This window comes from Sitophilus oryzae, unplaced genomic scaffold, assembly GCF_002938485.1.
Source record: "Sitophilus oryzae breed Bouriz unplaced genomic scaffold, Soryzae_2.0 scaffold_1582_pilon_pilon, whole genome shotgun sequence".
In the NCBI taxonomy this organism is placed as follows: Eukaryota; Metazoa; Arthropoda; class Insecta; order Coleoptera; family Curculionidae; genus Sitophilus; species Sitophilus oryzae.
In genome coordinates, this window is record NW_022146261.1 from 2,624,798 (window position 1) to 2,646,261 (window position 21,464).

A 21,464-nucleotide genomic window follows, 5' to 3' on the forward strand; every position below is an offset into this window, starting at 1 on the left:
ATGCATTACAGAATGGCAGATGTATTCCCAAACACAGCAAACTACTAAGCTTAAACCCATTCTTAGATAACAACAATATTGTCCGACTAGGAGGAAGATTAAAACATGCCAAAGATATTATCTATGAACAAAGACATCCGATAATCCTTCCGGGTAAACATCATTTTACTAAGCTTATTATCAGACATGAACATTATAAAATGCTTCATGCAGGAACTCAAACCCTATTAGCTACTATCAGAACGAGGTATTGGCCTTTATCAGCAAAAAACACTATTAAAGGCATACTAAGAACATGTATTGTTTGTTTTAAACAAAAGGCCAACAATGTAACACCTATAATGGGTAACTTGCCTATACACCGAGTTACGCCATCAAGACCTTTTCAGAATTGTGGAGTGGATTATGCGGGTCCATTTAACATAAAACTACATAAATACCGCGGTAATCGAACAGTCAAGGGTTACTTATGCATATTTATATGTTTTTCAACAAAAGCTTGTCATTTAGAATTGGTAAGTGACCTCAGCAGCGAATGTTTTTTAAACTGTTTAAAGCGTTTTATATCCAGACGTGGAAAACCTACCAATATCTATAGCGACAACGGCACAAATTTCGTCGGTGCTCAAAATAACTTACAAGAATTTTTTAACTTTATTAAATCAAGACCTGTTCATACCTCATATACAGATTACTTAACTTCTGAATTTGTACAGTGGCATTTTATTCCTGCACGATCGCCTCACTTTGGTGGGTTGTGGGAAGCTGCAGTCCGCACTGCTAAATATCATATTAAACGAGTTCTAGGTAATTTAAATTTAACGTTCGAAGATTTTTCTACAATCACTTGTCAGATAGAAGCATGTATGAACTCACGACCTATTCATCCTTTGTCAAATGATCCTTGCGATTTTTCCGCACTGACTCCTGGACACTTCCTAATTGGTTCCCCCTTTCTTCCCTACCCGAAAGTGACTTACGGGACACACCAACAAATAGATTATCAAAGTATCAGCAGTTTGCCCAGGTGCTCCAACATTTCTGGACCAGATGGTCAAAAGAATATATTTCCACACTCCAAGAACGGGGCAAGTGGAGAATCAACCAAAATCATCAACTGAGCATTGGATCACTGGTTCTACTGAAAGAGGACAACCTTTCCCCTCTCAGATGGAGGTTGGGGAGAATAGCATTGCTTCATCAGGGTCTGATGGTGTCGTGCGCGTTGTGACGGTGCGCACATCGTCTGGTGAGGTGAAGAGATCAGTGACAAAAGTGTGTGTCCTACCAGTAGAAGAGGATGGAAGAGAGCTGTGACCGCATAATGACATTATATTAATTTCGTGCTTATTATCACACCATATATGTTTTTTAAATCATGTTTTTCTTAATGTTCATTGTTTTCCTTTTTTTGTTTAACTATCTAAGATAGTTCAAGGCGGGCGGTATGTTGGATTATGTTTATCTGTCACGCCACTGATCACATTTAATAATTGATTTGAGTACACCACTGTACACATTTTTGACATAAGTCATTCTTGATAGGTTCTTGGTAGACGAAAAAAGCACACGGTGACAAATTACGTTATTTTTATAAAATCAGTGTAAATAGTGTTAGTTTGTAATACCCAAATAAATAATACAGTCCACTAGAAGAGAAGTTTAATTCGTACCATAACCAGCGCAAAAGATACAACACAATGGTTTCATTATTAATTTATTTCTACTACGAATAAACATTTAAATTTCAACAAATGCACAACATAACTTGAATTCTAGCTTTCTAACCGATGAGCAGTGCCGTCTTTGGTATAAAGGGGGTCACGGGCCTAAAACAGCAGAGGCCCCTCGGGTCTTGGATGGGGTCTTGCATTCGTTTTTCAATTTAAAAATATTATTATAAGCTTTAAGAAAATGATGTTATCGTTTTTGAGGCCTTTTTGGAGCTGCGGGGCCCCTAAATTCTCCAGGGCCCCGGGCCAGGGCGCATATTCGGAATTCGCCGACATATTAGCCGCTCGGGATAGCTCGGGTACTGCCTAAAGTACCGACTACTATGAAAAAGAGATAAAAATTGGGTTGTCTTCTATGCGGTATTGCCTCAAAAGTTCAACTATCACAAGTAAGCCTTTATGGAAAATGTTGCATCTAGGGTGGAAACCTTATTTTTCACATTAGTTATTCATTTCACTACAGATGTAATAAATTATATTTAGCTTAGATATATTATCTTCATTTCAGTTCATTATATATTTCTCTTCATTTCAATTCTTACAAACGTAAAAACCGGCAACACTGTATGCTGCTTTTGATTTTGTCTGTCAGGGTGCATCCACACTATCCTAAAAACGGCGTATCGGCGTAACGACGTAACGACCTTGAATAGATTTCCAGTAATTCTATTGGCTGAAAAATTCATCTGTCAGAAATTTTATCTGTCAAATTCATCTGTCAAAAATTTCCGCCAACAGAATTACTGGAAATCGATTCAAGGTCATTACGCCGATACGCCGTTTTTAGGATAGTCTGTACCTTGAGGGTGCATCCAGACTATCCTAAAAACGGCGTATCGGCGTAACGGCGTAATGACCTTGAATCGATTTCCAGTAATTCTATTGGCGGAAATTTTTGACAGATGAATTTGACAGATAAAATTTCTGACAGATGTTTTTAGGAGGATGACGCCGTTTTTAGGATAGTGTGGCTGCACCCTGAGGGTGCATATCGGCGTAACGGCGTAATGACCTTGAATAGATTTCTAGTAATTCTATTGGCTGAAACATTCATCTGTCAGAAATTTTATCTGTCAAATTCACCTGTCAAAAATTTCAGCCAATAGAATTACTGGAAATCGATTCAAGGTCGTTACGCCGTTACGCCGATACGCCGTTTTTAGGATAGTGTGGATGCACCCTCAGGGTGCATTCTTGAATAGATTTCCAGTAATTCTATTGGCTGAAAAATTCATCTGTCAGAAATTTTATCTGTCAAATTCACCTGTCAAAAATTTCAGCCAATAGAATTACTGGAAATCGATTCAAGGTCGTTACGCCGATACGCCGTTTTTAGGATAGTGTGGATGCACCCTCAGGGTGCATTCTTGAATAGATTTCCAGTAATTCTATTGGCTGAAAAATTCATCTGTCAGAAATTTTATCTGTCAAATTCATCTGTCAAAAATTTCAGCCAATAGAATTACTGGAAATCGATTCAAGGTCGTTACGCCATTTTGGCTGGCCATTTTTTTTTAAGTTCACAGCCAACTATGATTTCCAGTTAAAAAATATATTTGTTGTCATTTCTGACAAAAAGAGCAAGTATAGAAAAAAACTGACTACGCCACTGAAATTGTGCTGAAAAAAGTGCCTTAAGAACGTTTTTACAGAATTTTATTATTCCGCGAAATACAAAAGTTATTAAGGGCAATTTTCAAAATGGTAAAATATTCAAAAAGACCCCGTGTCTCAATTGGCAGTAAAAATATCAACAGGCGGTTTACGTCATTAAACATGTCTCAGAAATCGAGCCCATGATATCTATGTCGGTTTTACTCTATCTAGTCAGGAAATAGGTTTTCTCTGTTAAAACAGACCAATTTCGACCACCCTGTACAACAAAAAATATTAACAATATATGGAAAAAAGGACTTAGTTTAGCAAAAGCACAACCCTGTATTATTCCTAAAAGAAGAAACTTCAGTCAGACATCAACGAACGCTCTAACGCGGGTTTTATTTTAAAAGTTCCGTCAAAATATTTCACGGGTCCTTTTTATAAACACGATAAATCGATTCTCTTAAGTGACGTTAGCCTTGTCAAACAGACGGTCCTCTTGCCAGCAAGGAAGAAGATATAGGAAGGGATATTTTAGAGAGAAATGATTTGTGTTTACAGTACGTCTGTCCGTTCTGTAGCTACGGGGTATCCGTGAGAGGGGAAACGATATTCTCTCGATGTTTTTCGTAAAAAAAACAGACGACGCGTCCCATCGATAAAAATTCAACAAATTTGCAACTAACCAATAATGGGGACGGAGCGATTTGCGGTGACGCACTCGTCAAATCGACGTATAAAATATATAGCTGTTTATTTAAATGTTTTTTGTCCGCATTCCTTTCATAGACACAGATCCAGCAGATGTACTGTAATAGAGTATACGCACTTTGGCTAGTCAGTCCAGTCAGAAGATAATACAATAATATTATTTGAGCTCTTAATTGAGTGAAACTTGGCTGAAATTTTTGACAGATGAATTTGACAGATAAAATTTCTGACAGATGAATTTTTCAGCCAATAGAATTACTGGAAATCTATTCAAGAATGCACCCTGAGGGTGCATCCACACTATCCTAAAAACGGCGTATCGGCGTAACGGCGTAACGACCTTGAATCGATTTCCAGTAATTCTATTGGCTGAAATTTTTGACAAATGAATTTGACAGATAAAATTTTTGACAGATGAATATTTCAGCCAATAGAATTACTGGAAATCTATTCAAGGTCATTACGCCGATACGCCGTTTTTAGGATAGTGTGGCTGCACCCTCAACCCATGGTACAAAGAAAACAAGGTATGATCGATAGCGGCTCCAATATCGTTAAGTTTGCGCATACCACCTGTGACGTCATACGCCATACAAAAAAATATCCATATTGTTCTATTACCACTAATAAAAAAAGACCTAAAATAGGGAGAATTAGGACATAACCCCAAAAGTTATGTCAAATCATCGAGCTTGACATTTGTAAAATTATTTTCACATTTATTTATGTCATCTGTTTGACAATTTGAAATTGGCGCGCGGAGCTTGCCGACCAATGGTGCCGTTTATCATCTGTGACGTAGTGACCAACCTGCGCAATATCATACCTTGTATTCTTTGTATCATGCCCTCAACCAGTCATTTATATTATTCTGTCTTACACGTTAAAATCCAGACCACACTTCTAAAATGACCAAAAAAAAATCGGTATAACTTATTAATTTTAATAAGTTATAATGATAATGATAAAATAAATATTTATAAGTTAGGTTATGTTGCAAAATTCCACACCACCCAAGAGGTATTGCAAAGGCGCGTTACTTTTTTCAGTGGGTGTTCGCCAGTAGCCCTATCATCCCACAAAGTAGGTATATAAAAAAGCTTACCTGTTTTTTTTTAAATAGATATTATATTTAGGACTGATTACTCTAATGCTTATGAACAATAAGCTGAACTTTATTTGGGCTCTTAATTTACTTTATAGTAATTGTTCAAAATGATGGCCTCCAGTTCCAACACATGCTTCTGTTCTTCTTTGCATGGAATTTTGAATGTCTTCGAGCAGATATTTGTTCGTTCTAATATAATCAAAGGTGTCCATGATACGTTCTCTTAAATCTTCTAAATTAGTCACTGGAACTGAGTAAACTGTTTGTTTTATATAACCCCACAGGAAAAAATCACACGGATTTATATCTGGTGATCTTGGGGGCCAGAGCACAGGACCTCCCTGACCAATCCACCTGCCAAAAAAGTGTTCATTTAACCATTCTCTCACAAAATTACTTTGGTGTGGTTGGGCCCCATCATGTTGGAACCATTGGTTCTTTCTTACTTCCAGGGGTATATCATCTAAATAAATATGAAGGCTTTGACTTAGAAAATCATGATACACTGCTTGTGTCAACCTTCTTTCGAATATGTGTGGCCCTATTAGAGTATTATTAACAATACCAGCCCAAATATTAAGTGAAAATCTCTCCTGCAGATGCCTATCTCTAGTGGCACTTGGGTTTTCGTAAGACCATATTTGGGTACCGTTAGAGTTACGTATACCATCCTGTGTAAATTTTGCTTCTCCTGTCCACAATATATAATTTGGGAAACGAGTATCTTCCCGGCATTTATTTTGATACCATTTACAAAATCTTACTCTCTTTTGAAAATCCTGCCCTCTAAGACATTGCATCTTTCTTATATAGAAACCTGTTCTCGGAGGTATTGTATAATAAACACTTGACGGTAATATATCAATAGAGGATAGAGTTTGGGAGGCCAATCTTCGTGTGCTAGTTCCGTCCTCTGTTTGTTCACGATTTTCTACTTGAGGACTGAAATTACCATAGTCTCTCAAACGTTGAACAATGTTCAAAAATGTTTGAGCATTTGGAACTTCTCGATTGGGATATTTTTCCGAGTAAACCCTTTGAGCTTCAGGGCCACTTTCTCCTGCTAGAAAATAAGCCCGTACCATATCTATTTTCTCTTGGTTTGAACATGCCATCCTAATTAAGACCTAAGACCTAAAGAAAAACTGAATTCCAAAATGGGGTTACAATAATATTAATACCTATATGTATAAATATCAAATTTAAATTATAATGTTATTGTATCAATGTAAAACACTTTGAAATTAGCAAAACAGCAAACAACTTTGCATTCCAGTTTCAAAAGCTCTATTTAAGTTTGATTTAGATGATTCACAGGGTTAATATAATAACAGTGTTGCCACTGTTAAAAAACGAAAGTCGGTAGTTTCCCGAGATACGATGGTTTTTCGCGCTTTATACAAATCGTTATATTCTATGCTTTGTTATACATATAAATACCGGGTATGATCGAAAAAACGGCGTCAGAGATGGCTATGAAATGACGGTCTCTGGTCTCTGTCATTTTATATATAGGTATTTTATATGTAAAATTATATGGGGAATGTCATCGATGTTCATTTCCAAGCCAACTGGACGCCGTTTTTTTCGATCATACGGTCCGCATTTATACATTCCGTACGTGTATACGGCACCAAGCACAATCTCATTGGTCAGATTTGAATTTTAAACCAATTAAACTCCGAGTGCCATACGCGAGTATGGAACGTAAGACAGTGCCATATGCACTTACGGAATTATGCGCACGAGGCGTGTAGCAACGAATGCAGTATTCCATGGGTGCGTAATTTGCTCTTGCAACAGGAATTACGTAAATTTCATATACAAGGCTACTAATATATGTATATATAGTATAAAGTACGCCTACTGGATCTGTGTCTATGAAAGAAATGCGGACAAAAACATTTAAATAAACAGCAATATATTTTATACGTCGACTTGACGAGTATGTCACCGCAAATCGCTCCGCCCACTCATTTTATTGGCTACTTACAAATTTGTCGAATTTTTATTGATGGGACGCGTCGTAATTTTTTACGAAAAACATCGAGGGAATATCGTTTCCCCTCTCACGAATACCCCTTAGCTACAGAACGGATAATCGTACTGTACAGGGTGGGTCAAATTGGACGCTTTTAAAGGGAAACAGCTTTTTCTATAGGACATAGACGAAAACTAATATCGTTGTCTGGAGCTCAATTTTTATCAAAAACATGATGGTGAAAATCGCACATCGATATCTGTTACCGTTTCGAAGTTACGGGGTGTTTTTAAAAAATGTGCATTTTTAACAAATCGCTGTAACTTTTTTGCTATGGAAAATTTTGTACTTTTGTGAAAACATTTTCAACGCGCCTTTTTACGTAGAATTTACTGGTTTAAGTATACTTTTTATAAAATTAATAATTTAAGAGTTATCAACAGAAAAATTGATTTTTTATTTGGGACACCCTGTATATTTTTAATTAGCTGAAAAGAACTTAAAATTACCTTTCCAAAAATATAGCACATTTGATATTTTGTTATAGTCCCCTTCGAAATACAGAATTTTTAAAAGTTTGGCACTTTTAACTAGTAGGCTTTGGACCCTTGGATGATCTGCCCCTAATGGAACTCGAAAATATATTTTTCCAACAAGACGAGGCACCGCCTCAGAATTCTGAAGTTATCAGCAAATTTTTGCAGCCAATTTCGAGAGGAATTGAATAGCTAACCAAGATCCCAGCCGTTGGCCGTCGACACCGCCGGACTTAGAGCCTATGGATTTTTATCTTAGCGGAAGAATAAAGGTTCTTATTTTTAAATTGCCCGTATAATCTAGACAAGAATTAGAAGTACTTAGCAGTTATGCGAGGGTATCTTTCACCCCCACTGAGTTAATGAATCCACGAGAAATGTTCAAAAACGGTCCCGTCTTTCCAACAGAAGACCGTCGATATGTCGAACACCTATAGCATGTCTTGGTTTGCTATTTATTTTTATTCTTATTAGATATAGTTTAAATATGTTGATGATGTTAAATATAGTTTAAATTGTTATAAAATTCTGCATCTCTCATTGCAAATATTATTTGCGTTTTAATTCCTGCTCACGGCTAGAATTTTTTTTGCATTACAGCTGGCGCCGTTCAAAGCCTACTTATTCAAAGTGGGCGTGTTTTTAAAAACTCTATATCTCGAAGAGGAATCGAGCAAAATATCAAGTGTGCTATATTTTTCGAAAGGTAATTTTAAATTATTTTCAATAAATTAAAAATATACAGGGTGTCCCGTATAAAAAATCAAATTTTCTGTTGGTAATTCTTAAATTATTAATTTTAAAAAAATTATACTTAAACCATTAAAATTCTACGTAAAAAGGTGCTTTGAAAATGTTTTCACAAAAATACAAAACTGTCCATAGCAAAAAAGTTACAGCAATTTGTTAAAAATGCACATTTTTTGAAAAACATCCCGTAACTCCGAAACGGTAATAGATATCGATATGCGGTTTTCACCGTCATGTTTTTGATAAAAATTGAGCTCCAGACACCGATATTAGTTTTCGTCTATCTCCTACAGAAAACGGTGTTTCCCTTTAAAAGCGTCCAATTTGACCCACCCTGTACTTTACCTACGAGCACACATACTTTATAACAGATAACAGATAGTGTTTTTTGCTTGCTTACCGTGTGTTATACGCTATTTGCAGCACAAAATACATTACTATAACTTTTTTTTTGTTACAGATAAAGAATTGCTAGAAATGAAAACTTTAGAAAATATTTTAAAAGAACATGCTACAATACTCAAGCAGTCTAGAAAAAAAGAAGCGGAGCTACAAAAGGAAGCTGATGGTAATTTTCTGACTTCTCTGAAAAATGATTTAATTTTAGTTTTAATTAAGTTTACAGTTAGGGTTACCAGACGTCCGGATTAATCCGGACATGTCCGGATTTTCACTTCTTCCGGTTGAATCCGGGCGGATTTTGTATAAGCGTCCGGATTTTAATGTTCCATTACGAAATGTCACAATAATGCAAAATAATATATTAGATGGTATCTGCGATATTAGTTTTAATAAATTTAGTTACTTAAAAAATCGTCGATAAATTCAGCAGTGTACATTAATTGTTTTACTTCGTAAGTTTTAAGACTTGAAAGTTGTAAATGTATGTAATATGTATTAAAAATTAAATAATTGAATTCTAACGCCACCGTATACCGCGATCGACCCACATAGGCGAAAAAGCTATTATTTTCAAACTCCGCTTATTTCGACCGCCACCCGTTATGCTCGTATAACAGGTTATAAATAAATTTATCTAAAACAACTGCTTATTTTCTATACGTTATTCCCAACCAGTTGCGGGCCCAGCATCGACAATCAACCAATGCAGCAGCGTTACTTTCCCACTCCGGTTATCTCGACTGCCAGGCGTTATGCCCGCAACAGTTGCAACTATTTTAAAAAAGCTGCTTATTTTATATACTGTTATTTTTAAGCTGTTGCAAGCCCATCGACCGACGCAGCAAAGTTCGCCGTGGCGCATTCCACACTCTGTTGTATCTCGACTGTCGGCGCGCCGCCCGTTATCGATGGTTGTCGAAATAACAGATTTTTCATACTAGTTGTTTTTTGGAATTGCTTCGAGCCGCATAGAATTTCGTGGCGATGCAGAGCACCGACTTCGTTTCACGAGCGGTCGATCTCTACGTGTCGTTATTTTATATCTGTTATTTTTTAGAAGTAGCAACGGTTGCGTTATGTTATTTCCAAATAACTGTAAAATAACAGATAGTTAAATAACAACCCATCTCAACAATTTTCATATCAAAAAGAAAAAAATGATAACCCATATGCACGCAATGACATCGAAATAAATTAGACCCGGCGACTTACATTTTGGCGAAATCCATCATTGCCTTAGAAAATTGCATGTATGCCAAATTTCCACTACCGGCCGCATTTAAAATGAAATCTTACCTACGTATACGTACGGGGATAGCTAACCCACATTGTAAACCAGGAATTCCGTAATTCCAAATATAGATTACGTCGTAGAATATTTTAAACCGATAATAATTAAAGGTAGTAAAGTTAATAAGTAAAGGTTTAAATCTTCTGTAATTATAATTTTTAGAAATTAAGAAATTTAACATAAAACAATCGACAACGTCGCAACGCCAGCTGATGCCGAAAACGTACGCATTTTACTATCTTCACTCCTAAATTTAGGCAGCCAACAAAACATCCAGTTCGAATTCGTTCATAAATTGCTCTACGGCGTTGCCAATGTGTTGTAGTTTTTCGAAATGTTTTACGAGGTGATTTCCAGATATTTTAGTGTTTTGTGGTATTGTTTTTAGTGATTTTATTGATAAACAATAAGACAATGGTGCGAACTTGCTTAATTTGCAAAAATAGAGACGATTTAAACCTAGAAGTTTCATTTCGAAGGTGAGTAAGGCTATGTTACATCAGTGCGGTGCCGAAAGGTAAAATAGAGAAAAATCTTTGGAAATATGTATTAGTAAATCACACAGTTTTGGAATGTACCGTTATAAGTAATGAATTACATTAAGTTAGTTTCGTCACGTTTGGTTTTATTGAATATTTTGCTCATAATTTTTAATTATTAAAACCAAGTATACAAATACCAAGTATACAAATGCGATTAATTTGTTGAAAAGATATATAAAAAAATTAAAGATGCCACAATTACGAAAAATGTTCATAAGCGAAATACCAATGATCGAGAAAAAAACGGCGTCAGCGATGGCTATGAAATGAAGGTCGCTGTCATTTTATATGTAAAATTATATGGGGAATGTCATCGATGTTCATTTCTAAGCCAACTGGAGGCCTTTTTTTTCTATCATACTGATTGTTATTAGGATTTTTAGTTGTTAAAGATGATTTTTTAAGTGTAAAATCAAAATAGATTTATATAATGATTGAAAAAAAAGTTAAGGGAAGAGTACGTTGGATATTACATACTAAATACCGAATGATCGGAAAAAAAACGGTATCGAAGACTGCTGGGAATAACAATCGAATATAATTTTGGCGAGGTCTATTTCTAGATGTCATTTATTAAAAATTGACATAAAGCTTGTCAAAAACTAATACTAATTATAGAAAAATTATAAAAGGATAGAACGTTTCCAGAAACACAAACCGATATCCAAAAAAAAATTGAATTTATACTACACCATTTAAAAATCAAATACAGCCTTAAGGCCTACTACTGCCAGTAAGTGCCATTAAAAAATAAACAAGAGAAGGGTCATGACATATCACCTCGCCAAAATTATCACTGATTGTCATTTTTACGCCGTTTCTTTTTCGATGGTATAATGTTTGTGGTAATAGAGCAATGTATTTTTGTTTTGTTTATTAATGCTATAAAAAATTATATAGTTTAAAAAGATGAATGCATCTTTGTTTGATATGTTTTATAAAGCATTACTTATTTTTTGTTTGGTAATTTCTAATGAAAAGTTAATTATTTATTCAGTACAAGGTCCCGATTATCCGCGAAGAAACTGTTCCAGAAATAAGTAAATATTTTAGAAATTTTCTTTTGTTTAACAAAGATCTTTATTATTGTTGCTATATAGTAATATTTTTATACCTAATATAAAATTGTAATTAGTCACGACAGTTTTAAAATATTCTCATTTTCCACCGTTGCTTCAAGCAAAATAATAACCATTAATTCACATAAATGTTTTATAAAAGTCGTCGTCGGCTCGTATTCATTGAATGCTTGATGGATTATATTACTACTGGAGCAATTTACAGACTTTATACTATGGAAATGTGCATATCATAATATTTCAATTAGTTATTTTCAATTTATTGGAGTACAGAAGTAGTCATTTTCAAAATTTGAAGAGCCATCGAGCACAACAATATATCGTATCCAAAAATCATACCGTATGATCGAATAAAAACGGCGTCAACGATGGCTACGAAATGAAGATCGCTGTCATTTTATATGTAAAATTATATGGGAAATGTCACGATCGTCATTTCCAAGCCAACTGGACGCCGCTTTTTTTCCCGGTATTTACGCGGATATAATATTAAATTATATATTACAATCAAAGTAACTACGCCCATGACACACTTTCTCAAGATCTCTGAACAGCGTTGCCATTCTCACGGGAATCCTTCATGACTGCGATCAGCCCGTCTTGTTCCCACTCGCATAGAGCAAGAAACAAATATCTGATTCTGATCTTTTCCTTTTTATGAATGAAATGCCGGGTCTACTTTATTTAGAGGTCATTGTATGCACGTCCCTCATGAATTTATCGACACTTTTTTAGCATTAAAATATGTAGCACATATTGTAACTTTTACCCACAAAATTTTAGGTAGGTTTTAGAGAAAATTACAAAAAACATGAAAATAAGCTTGAAGTCCTAAAAATCAAAAGGCGTTTCTATGGTAATACAATTTCGATTTCATTCTTTGATAGATTTTTATTGAGGGTGCATCCACACTATCCTAAAAACGGCGTAACGACCTTGAATAGATTTCCAGTAATTCTATTGGCTGAAAAATTCATCTGTCAGAAATTTTATCTGTCACATTCATCTGTCAAAAATTTCAGCCAATAGAATTACTGGAAATCGATTCAAGGTCGTTACGCCGTTACGCCGATACGCCGTTTTTAGAATAGTGTGGATGCACCCTGACAGAATTTTAATTAATGTCATATGATCATATATGATGTCATATTTATTACTTTAAAATCTTAAAGAAGCATAAAATTTATTTAGTTTAATGCTACGAAAAGGGTGATAATAGTGATCGAAAAATGCGATACTTTAACTAGGTACAGCAAAAAATATGACGTCAATCAAAATAAATAATAACCAACTATCAAAAAATAAAATAAGTCATTTTCTATAAAATAGTATAGAAATTTGGAAACGTATAAGCGGGATTAACCATTTTAGAACAAGCAAAAATTTTTATAAAGAATGCATTTTTCTCAAAATGTTATTAATAAAAAAGTTTTTCCTATTGTAAAGACAATCCGAGGACATACTGTAAATTGGCAATTCGGCCCCGGTGTGCGTCGGCATAGCAGAACGTCTTATATTTGTTTCGCTTATTTTCTTTTAAAAATTTCCATTTCAAAAATACCATGTCAATCAATACAGCAAATTATTGATGCGCTGTTTGCATTATTGAATGATAAATTTGACTGTTATGCAGGGTGGCGCACCTCATTCGCCTCGGTTGATTATACGAAAACGGAAAGATGTAGAAACAAAATATTTTATGGGTATACCGGGTGCGTCTCAAAAGTGGCTCACCCCTATAACTTTTTATTTTTTTCAGTTAAAAAACCAGATTTGGTATATTAGTATATGACATAAATTCGGATTGATTGACGTATACAATTGTTTTCGGTCACTCCCTGTCGAGCTTCCTGTTTCGCCAGAAATGATTAACTTTTGATTTTTAAATGACACCCTCGGTATTTTTTTTAATTTATTAGATAGAAAAGAACACTCTGAATAGAATGACATACCATTTGTCTACGTTTGACATTTTCGCATATGGTTTATTCGAAATTATAACTTGCGGTTTGTAACGAAAACTTGACTCGAAATACCAAGTGTGTGGTATCAATTTATCCGTGAAAAAATGCTTTTCCCAAATATGCTAATGAGCCGCCCTCGTTCCATTTGAAAAAATTCAGATATGCTTAAAAATACGATTTGAGCATCTTTTAACCGGCCAGGACAAGACACTAAAAACATTAGACGATCCAATCTATTTTTCCAAAGCTCCTTGATTAAGAATTAGTGTTTTTAGCATAGCCACGACACTCTAGATTGAAATTTAAAATACGATTTTTTATTAATAGAGAATGTCAAAAGTTGACATATGATATGTCATTCTATTCAGAATGTCATTTCCTATCGAATAAAGTAAAAAAAAATACTGAGAGTGCCATTTAAAAATCAAAAGTTGTAGTCATTTCCGGTGAAACAGGAAGTGACCAAAAACAATTGAATACGTCAATCCTAATTTATGTCATACACTAACATACCAAATCTCGTTTATTTATCTAAAAAATAAAAAAATTATAGGGGTGAGCCACTTTTGAGACGCACCTGTTATATGCAGAGGCAATGTGAACAATTTAAAATTATTTTGAAATATACAGGGTGTTTCAGAACTAAGATCCATACCAAAGTTATCTTTTTTCTTATGGAACACCCGGTATTTTATTTCATTTTTGGATTCTTGTGCCCAAAAAAGGTATTTATTATAAGCGTTAAATATGTTTAAAATCTTTGGTTTTTCAGATATTTAAAGATATTTAAATATGCATGCTACAATAGAATAGATTATCAACACCCTATACAGGGTGGTTCGAACTGTATTCCGGAAACTTCGGCGACATATTTTGCAGTTAAAAATAAGTAAAAAAGTTCGTATAAATCTATGTCCTAAAATGCTTCGTTTCGGAGATACAGGGTGTAGAAGTTTCATTTTTATTTCGATTTTTTCCAAATAATTTGTGAGGTAACGTCTATATTGAGATGAAAATTGGTGTTTGGGGGTTTTTTGACATGAGAAATTTGATGTCAATATGACTCCTACTTGTAGAGGACGCCACTTACATATTTTTTAACTGTTTTGAAGAGTAGTGCCATTCACCAGAAGGCGAAGTCTGAGAAACTTGAAAAGAATCCAACTAGATGGAAAGGAAATACTGCCAACACAGGAAGTTAAATATCTGGGAATAACCCTGGACAGTAAACTCCTGTGGAACAGGCATATTAAGAACACTACCAGCACAGCCATAAAGGCTCTCATGATATGCAGAAGACTGGCCGGAAATAGATGGGGCTGCTCCCCTAACATTTTGCGCTGGATGTATACCATGATAGTAAGACCCATGATTACTTATGGAGCAGTTGCCTGGTACACAAAACTAGAGCAACGGACGGCAAGGCTAAACCTATGCAAAGTCCAGAGACTAGCATGTGTGTGCATCACAGGAGCCATGAGAACCTGTCCAACAGCAGCAATGGAGGTCATTCTAGATCTAACACCACTGCACATTGTCATTGGTAGATATGCCAATGCGACAATGATTAGAATGGTCACTAACGGTCATTAGTACTGGGAGAATTGTCAGATCAGGGGCTTGGAACACCCTCAAAAAGGAAATACCACTTCTGCAACTCCCAATGGACGATATGCCAAGAACGTACAACTTTGACAAACATGTCAATGTAGTATTGAGCAATAAGAAGGATTGGAAGAGCGAAACGCTTGCCCAGCAGTTAAAAGACCATACCATAACTTGGTATACTGATGCTTCCAAATCCAATACGGGAACAGGGATCGGAGTGTTTGGGCCGAGAGCTAATTACTCCGAACCAATGGGCCCTAGTATCCTACAGGCAGAAATCTACGCTATCGAGAGATGCGTACAACTTATCTTAGATAGGAACTATCGGACACAAGAAATAGCCATCTTATCTGATAGTCAAGCAGCGTTAAAGGCGATCAACTCAGTATCAATCGATTCGAAATTGGTCAAAGAATGCTTAGAGAAGCTGAATAAATTAGGCAAAGAAAACAAAGTCCTCCTACACTGGGTGCCTGCTCACCAAGGGATAGAAGGCAATGAAAAGCAAATAATCTAGCTAGGAAAGGAGCGAACACTCCACTAACTGGACCAGAACCGTTCTGCTTTCCAAGTGGTAACCAACTCAAGGCGGAACTCAAGAACTTGGAAGATTCCATCCGCAACTTGGAATGGAAATCTTGCAATGGTCTAGGACACTCGAAGAAGTTTCTGAGGGCTTATGATCAAGAAAAATCACAGATCTTCCTGGGTCTGAGTAAGAACAATCTTCGGATTGTCACGGGGTTTTAACAGGACACTGTCTCCTCAATGAACACCTCAGTAGATTGAAACTAAGAAGAAACGGCGAATGCAGATTCTGTGGGGAAGATGGTGAAACACCAGTACACCTCATCACTGAGTGCGCCGAGACGACAACCATTCGTGCCATGAATTTTGGTACGACTGATATTGGAGATGGAGAACTACCCTCTATAAAACCGTCCCAGATACTGGCTTTTGTCAAAGCCCTGGGACTGTATGATGAGTTATGATTCAAGAAAGGGGGACACAATGGATCTGTAAGGTCGAAGTGATTAACCCCCCTCCCACTCATTCTAAATTCATTCTAAAAGAGTAATAACTTTTCATCCGTACCTGTATAAAACCTCTGAGTAAAAAAAGATACATTTACGACTTTTTTTACGTAAAAAAGGTCTCTTGGTAAAAATCGCTCCGAGTAAAGGTTGATTCTCAGTATACCTTCCATATCAGCTCCCTTCCGTTCCATATCCTTTCCTTCCATAATTTTTTTTGGCGGACGGACTGAAGCGTATCGGAAACAACGTTGTCAAGTTCTTTGTACCAGTTCTGTTAAAATTTTGCTGATATTTATTTATTCTTTCACCTCTTAATTAAATTATTACCTTTTTCAAAAGATACAAATTTTTAAAATAAAGCTTTCGTAATGATATAAATTTTACAATAAAAAGTATGGAACTGATACGGAACGGAAGCTTACGTATAACGTCAATACAATAAAAATACGGAACGAATATGAAAGGGATATGGAATGGAAACGGAAGGTATAGTGAGAATCAACCTTAACGGTTCTCAACATATTTGAAATAAAAATAATTATCAATACCTGTCATCATTGACATAAATTAGACATGTCGACTAAATAGTTTTTAGACTGAAATCATAAATTTGAAATGTTTTTGTGTCAAAAGTTCTATAGAAACTGTTTTATCATCATTTTTTCGCAGAAAAATTTATGATTAATTTAAAAAAATAAAAATTTCTTAAATTTATTATTTTAGTCAAATAACTATATCTACTCAACGGGTTGATTTTTTGACAATAATGACATGTATTGATTATTTCCGTTCTAAATATCTTGAAAACGGTTGCTCATAGCGATTTTTACCAAGAGACGCTTTTTTCGTAAAAAGTCACGGAAATATATATTTTTTCACCCAGTACTTTTATACAGGTACGGATGAAAAGTTATTACTCTTCAAAACAGTTAAAATACATGTAGGTGGCGCCCCCTACAAATAGGAGTCATATTGACATCAAAATCAAATTTCTCATGTCAAAAAAATCCCAGTCACCAATTTTCATCTAAATATTGACGTTACTTCAGAATTTATTTAGAAAAAATCGAAATAAAAATGAAACTTCTACACCCTGTATCTCCGAAACTAAGCATTTCAGGACATACATTCATAGGAACTTTTTTACTATTTTTATCTGCAGAATATGCTGTCGAAGTTTCCGGAATACAGTTCAGACCACCCTGTATATTACTTTTCAGAATAAATTTTTGTGCTGAGTTTAAAGGTAGTGAAATAAAGTTTACTGAAAAATTTTATAGCTATTTATATTATATTTATAGCTATACATATTAAATTTATACAGGGATGCCAAAAATTGTTGATCTATTTTAAATATTTATTTTACATAAAAACGTCGTTATTTCAAATGCAACACCCTGTATTTTTTTAAATAAATCGAAGCATATTTAATTGCTATTTTAAACTATAGTAGGGTTTCCTATACCTATCTAGCTCAGATTTTGAATAAAAAGCGATTTATCAATAAAATAGCAATCGAGATGGCTGGTGTTGCCATAGCAATTTCCTACTGTCAGTAACTATTTTCAAAATCGACATTAGTTTATGGACATTACTATTTAGATTTATAACAGAGTACTTAAATTTACCTACAATAGTTTAATAAGCAAGTATTCTGCTGTCGGAACGAATGGATATGTTACTAGTTTATTTTGTGAGGAAAATTGCTTCTTGACATCAAGGGCTTATGCTCAAAAATACACATATAGGAATATTCCTGATAAGCGTTCCTTTGAAAAACTACTTGTCTTACTTTATTTTGTAGGTTTTTCTTGCAGTGCAGTGGCGAAAAACCCATAAAGGATTTTTTTGGATAGATGAATCCGCCACATAGGTATAGACATTTTTTACTTGTCCTATTTCGCAGAGCTATACCGGGTGCGTCTCAAAAGTGGCTCACCCCCTATAACTTTTTTATTTTTTCAGATAAAACAACGAGATTTGGTATGTTAGTATATGACATAAATTAGGATTGATTGACATATTCAATTGTTTTCGGTCACTTCCGGTTTCACCGGAAATTACTACAACTTTTGATTTCTAAATGGCACCCGCGGTATTTTTTTACTTTATTCGACAGAAAATGACACTCTGAATAGAATGACATAGGTATCATATGTCAACTTTTGACATTTTCGCATATGGTTTATTGGAAATTGTAATCTGCGGTTCATAACGACAATTTGACTCAAAATACCAAGTATGTGGTATCAAATTATTCGTAAAAAAATGCTTTTTCCAAACATGCTAATGAGCCACGGTCGTTCCATTTGAAAAAATTGAGATATGATTAAAAATACGATTTAGGCATCTTTTAACCGGCCAGGAGATGACACTAAAAACATTAGACGATCAAATCTATTTTTCCAAGGCTCCTTGATTAAAAATTAGTGTTTTTAACACAGCTATGGCACTCTAGATTGAAATTTAAAATACAATTTGTTTTTGAGCGAATATGTCAAAGGTTGACATATGATATGTCATTCGATTTAGAGTGTCATTTTCTATCGAATAAAGTAAAAAATACCGAGGGTGCCATTTAAAAATCAAAAGTTGTAGTCATTTCCGGTGAAACAGGAAGTGACCGAAAACAATTGAATACGTCAATCAATCCTAATTTATGTCATATACTAACATACCAAATCTCGTTTATTTATTTGAAAAAATAAAAAAGTTATAGGAGTGAGCCACTTTTGAGACGCACCCGGTATAGTAGTGTGGTCTATGAAAAACCTATTAGGCAGAAACCTGTCATTGGAAGTGAAGAAAAAGAATTTTCCGTAATTGGCTATTTTGTAGAAAATCCATATATCTACAAGTCATCGTAACATAAGTCAAAGTACTACTTCTTGGTTTTTCTTGATAGAAGAATAAATACATATTTAATAAATATTATTAAATATGTATTTATTATTTTTATTTTCTAACTTCTTTCATCTAACTATTGTAGGTAAATTAAATAAAAGTAAACTGCTATAAATTTAAATAAAGTCCATACAAAAAACAAAACCAAACAAATTTCGATTTTGAAAATATCTACTAACTGTCACTAGAAGCTTGCCATGACGATATCAGCTAGTAGTGGGAACTATCGAATGAATACTATCGAAACATTCGATAGTTGCAATTCATTCGAATAATTCGATAGCTAGTAAGAAAACATTCGTCGAAAACTATTCGAATAAAAATTATCGAATAGATGCGTCATCTGCCTTGAAATATTGTATTCTAGTAATTCGGCAGCAAAAACCATTCATTTATAAAATTCATTCATTTATCAAATCCATTTATTCGTCAGGATCGATTTTAATGAAATATAAACTGGATTTTAGTTGTCGTCCGGCGACGTAGGTTTCTTTCCTAGAAACCCGACTGCGGTCGGTGGCAATGCTATGAAAGAAGCCGGCATCTTTGATTTTTTGCGGAGTCAAATAAAAATAAGGACACATTATTTTTTTTATTGAGGTGCTAGTATTTACACAGAAATTACATTAAGGGGTTGAACATGAAGGGCGCTGTTGCCATATATTCGTATTAGTTGGTATTAGCAAAGAATATTATTCTTTAGCATTAGTTAGTTAGGGATAGTATGTCTATATGTTTTGCATTTTTTTATTAATATTCTGTTGTTACACTGCAATAATACTTTTTATTTTGGATGTAGAAAAATGGTTTTTAATGTTTTAAACCGAAGACTTGTTTAATAAATAATAATAACAGTAATAATTTGTTATACCAATTAACAACAAAATTTAAAATCATTTAATAATATAAACATTTTTTTTAAGTAGTAGCAACATATAAACAACAAATAGAAGTCAAAAGTATTTATATTAGATCCTATTTAAAAATAATATAGTCTCTAAATGTGGCAACGTTGGTTTATTAAATAATAATAATTACAGAACTAATTTGTTATATTAACAACAAATATTAAAATCATGAAATATAAACATTTATTAATTTTCTAAGCATGCAGTGTAATGGAAGGAAAATATAAATAAAAAATTAGAAATCAAAATTATTTATATTACTTTATATTACTATTTAAAATAATATTTATTTTTACTGGCATTTACATTAAAAAATAAATGTAGTACAGTAGTTCTTTATTACTCTGGCTTAAAAGTCAGCACAAGAATTAATTCTGAAAAGCAAAGTACAGGGCGTTAATAATATATTCTATTGTAGGATGCATTGTGTATGTTTATATTTTTTATATCTTGTCTTTATATATGTTTACATTTTTATATCTTTAAATATCTCAAAAATCAAAGATTTTAAACATATGTAACCCTTATAATAAATAATAAATACCTTTTTTTGGGCACAAGAATCCAAAAATTAAATAACATACCGGGTGTTCCGTAAGAAAAATATAACTTTGGTATGGATCTTAGTTCTGAAACGCCCTGCGTATTCGTCTCCCACTTCATAATCCTCACCCCAACATATACCCATAAAATATTTTGTTTCTACATCTTTCCGTTTTCGTATAATCAACCTAGGCGAATGAGGTGCGCCACCCTGTATTATGACAGAGCCTAATAATTTTAGAGTTAAAACGAAAATTGGAAGAACTAGAAATTGGGAGATTAGGTCAGAAAGAAACAGTCCACGATTTAGAACTGGAAAATATGTGTGTAGAAAACCAAGAAAAGATTAAAGAAGAACAACTCCATAGAGCTGAAAAGCAAGTACGGAAAATTTTAAAATCTCTAAGAGATAAAGACTTAGCTGCTTATGATGTAAGTATTTAATACAAATTTATCTTTATCATATCTCTATCTTTAACTGATAAATAATTTCTTTACAATTTTTTTCTGTAAAATGGTTGGATACTTCGCCACTAAAACAGAAACATAAATACCTATGATAAATACTATGAGAGGATAAAATATAATTTGCAACAATAATGGTATACTTTTCTTAATGAACTAGTGATTTGTAAAATCGTTATTTTTGGGGCTTACTCAACCGGGTCTCACAATGCAAATTCACCCCAAATATCCATTTAGTTGGTCATTGGCAAGCACTCTCTCATTGTACATGAAAATAACAAAACAAACATTTACTGATCTGGG

The 21,464-nt window shown here is 34.2% G+C and overlaps 2 protein-coding genes across 3 annotated transcripts in view; one reads left to right on the forward strand and one right to left on the reverse strand.

Annotated features, from left to right (window-relative positions):
- The window catches only part of LOC115879636 (coiled-coil domain-containing protein 39-like), a 64,202-nt gene that overhangs the window by 38,525 nt on the left and 4,213 nt on the right, over nucleotides 1–21,464 (forward strand). For both annotated transcript variants that reach the window (XM_030896530.1, XM_030896531.1), the window contains exons 5-6: nucleotides 8,879–8,986; nucleotides 20,938–21,128. In XM_030896530.1, coding sequence (XP_030752390.1) covers nucleotides 8,879–8,986; nucleotides 20,938–21,128 — 299 coding nt within the window. The remainder of the gene's footprint in view (nucleotides 1–8,878; nucleotides 8,987–20,937; nucleotides 21,129–21,464) is intronic.
- Nucleotides 5,135–6,521, reverse strand: LOC115879638. The gene is made up of 2 exons (XM_030896532.1): nucleotides 6,333–6,521; nucleotides 5,135–6,285 (listed from the first exon to the last, which is right to left on the reverse strand). The coding sequence occupies exon 2, from the start codon at nucleotides 6,264–6,266 to the stop codon at nucleotides 5,241–5,243; it is 1,026 nt and encodes a 341-aa protein (XP_030752392.1). The 5' UTR covers nucleotides 6,267–6,285; nucleotides 6,333–6,521; the 3' UTR covers nucleotides 5,135–5,240.